Source organism: Habropoda laboriosa, unplaced genomic scaffold (assembly GCF_001263275.1).
Source record: "Habropoda laboriosa isolate 0110345459 unplaced genomic scaffold, ASM126327v1 scaffold32, whole genome shotgun sequence".
NCBI classification, from domain to species: domain Eukaryota; kingdom Metazoa; phylum Arthropoda; class Insecta; order Hymenoptera; family Apidae; genus Habropoda; species Habropoda laboriosa.
This window is the reverse complement of record NW_017100135.1, coordinates 595743-597923: the sequence shown is the minus strand read 5'-3', so window position 1 is coordinate 597923 and position 2181 is coordinate 595743. Positions and strand designations below refer to the sequence as shown.

The following is a 2181-nucleotide window of genomic DNA, read 5'->3' as shown; positions in this document are numbered from 1 at the left end:
GCTTAGTTCAAATAGAGAAACTTAATAAGTGATATATCATGAATTATAATAGCATTCAGAAAATATTTTTGAAAATAAAGTAGTGCATGTAAAAAGTTAATGAATTATCTTCTTCATACATTGATATCTTTAGCTAATAATGTAGCAATATATAAATATTAAGTAAATAGCTCTAAAAGAATTCTTATGATTGTAGTTTGTTATTACCATTATAACTTTTAACTACCACAAAACAGATAGTTAAGATACATGTAACATATTACATTACTACTATCATTTTTACATGAAATAGTGTCATAAAATATCTTAATAATAGTATACTTACAATATGTTAATTATATGTTACCTGCAGACATTAAAATATTGATATACATTTTTATTTTATAATAGTTTGCAGCGAACTATGCACGTGATAAACTTATTCCAAACATTAATAAAAAGGTGATTGAATTAAAAGATATAATAGCTGGCAGAGCACCACGTGTGTTAGAAGATACAAGGAAAGATGAAGAAACAGAGAAAAAAGAGGAAAAAAGTGATACCGGACTTCCTGAACGGAAAAAATCTTTTCGTAAAACCGTAAGCACATCAGTAACAGATGATTGTATGAAAAAAAATGGTGGTGTAACTGACCCAGAACTTCTTGATAAACTGGATAGTCTACAAAGACCAATTACAAGAGAGGTATGATGACTATTAATAGCTATCTTAAATGAATGTAAAAAAATTTATTCTTTATTTTAACTATAAGGTAAGACCATGCAGAACAACAGACAAGCCACCAAAAATAGATATCACAAATTATTTGGATGGAAATAAAATAAACTATGGTAAACTACTAACTGATGAAGTGTTAGCAGTAGATAGATTATTGGTTGAAGCTGCTAAAAAAAACATGGATGTGGCTGGTAATCATCTTCTTATTGCTTGTACTAAGAATAGTAGGAAATAGAGATTTTCTTAAATTAAAAAATAACTATAAAATTTATGATACAGGTACAACTGCCTTGATTGCTCTTTTAGAAGACAATAAATTAATTGTGGCAAATGTTGGAGATTCAAGAGGTGTAATGTGCGATGGAAAAGGCAATGCTATACCTTTATCCTTTGACCATAAGCCTCAACAAGTATATATTTTTATTTATATAGATTATATAACTCATATAATAAACCTATTTTACTCCATGATAAAATATATTTCCTACTGTAAGAATAACTTTCAGGAAAGAGAAAGAAGAAGAATAAATAAAGCTGGTGGTTTAGTAACATTCAATGGTGTGTGGAGAGTTGCGGGTATATTAGCAACTTCTCGGGCTTTAGGAGACTATCCATTAAAGGATAAGAAACTAGTAATCGCTGATCCAGATATTTTAACTTTCGATCTTAGTGACCATAATCCAATGTTTATTGTTCTGGCGTCAGACGGTTTGTGGGATACGTTCACAAATGAAGAGGCTGTAGCGTTCATTAAGGAACGTATAAATGAGCCACATTTTGGTGCAAAAAGTATCACATTACAAAGCTATTACAGGTAATGTAGATCAATATTACATATTTTTATAATATCAATTTAAGTCATTGTTTCATTATATATTCATTTTTTAAATATATAGGGGTTCGGCTGACAATATTACTGTAGTTGTAATTAATTTAAAGGATCGTACATACAGCATATCAGAGGCCAAAAAAAGTCTATAATGTTTTAATTATACAACGAATTTATATACTTTTTCCAAAGATATTCTAGTCATTAATTACATATTAACGACTAGTAACTGTAAATCATTGGGAAAACATGAATATACTTTTGTTTGTGAAATACTGAAAAATGATGATTCAGTTCTTATTGAAATATCTTCTTGATAAATCTGTTTTAATCAATTTTATTGAAACGTTACATATTGCAGTAATTTGTAGGTATACATTGCATGTAATGTTTTGTGCAGTTATATACTGAATAATAGAATATGTTTTTTCCAGTTCGTAAAGTTTAAATAAGAGTAATATTTTTTAATTTCAAGTAATTTTAAACTCTGGCAATATTTTCATAAAGTGAATAATTAACATTATTTTTTTTTCCTAAAATATCAATTTTCCTATTTCACTAACAATGTATGAGTACATAATTCTTGTATATCTATGTCATATTATGAATTATTGTATAAAAAAATTGTATATTGT

At 27.5% G+C, this 2181-nt stretch overlaps 1 protein-coding gene across 1 annotated transcript in view; it reads left to right on the top strand.

Moving 5' to 3' along the window:
- Positions 1 to 1706, top strand: part of LOC108578455 (protein phosphatase 1L) — a 3198-nt gene extending 1492 nt beyond the window's left edge. The window contains exons 4-8 of the mRNA XM_017941806.1: positions 391 to 684; positions 752 to 908; positions 997 to 1127; positions 1224 to 1531; positions 1614 to 1706. Coding sequence (XP_017797295.1) covers positions 391 to 684; positions 752 to 908; positions 997 to 1127; positions 1224 to 1531; positions 1614 to 1698 — 975 coding nt within the window. The 3' untranslated portion in view covers positions 1699 to 1706. The remainder of the gene's footprint in view (positions 1 to 390; positions 685 to 751; positions 909 to 996; positions 1128 to 1223; positions 1532 to 1613) is intronic.
- The last annotated feature ends 475 nt before the right edge of the window (positions 1707 to 2181 follow it).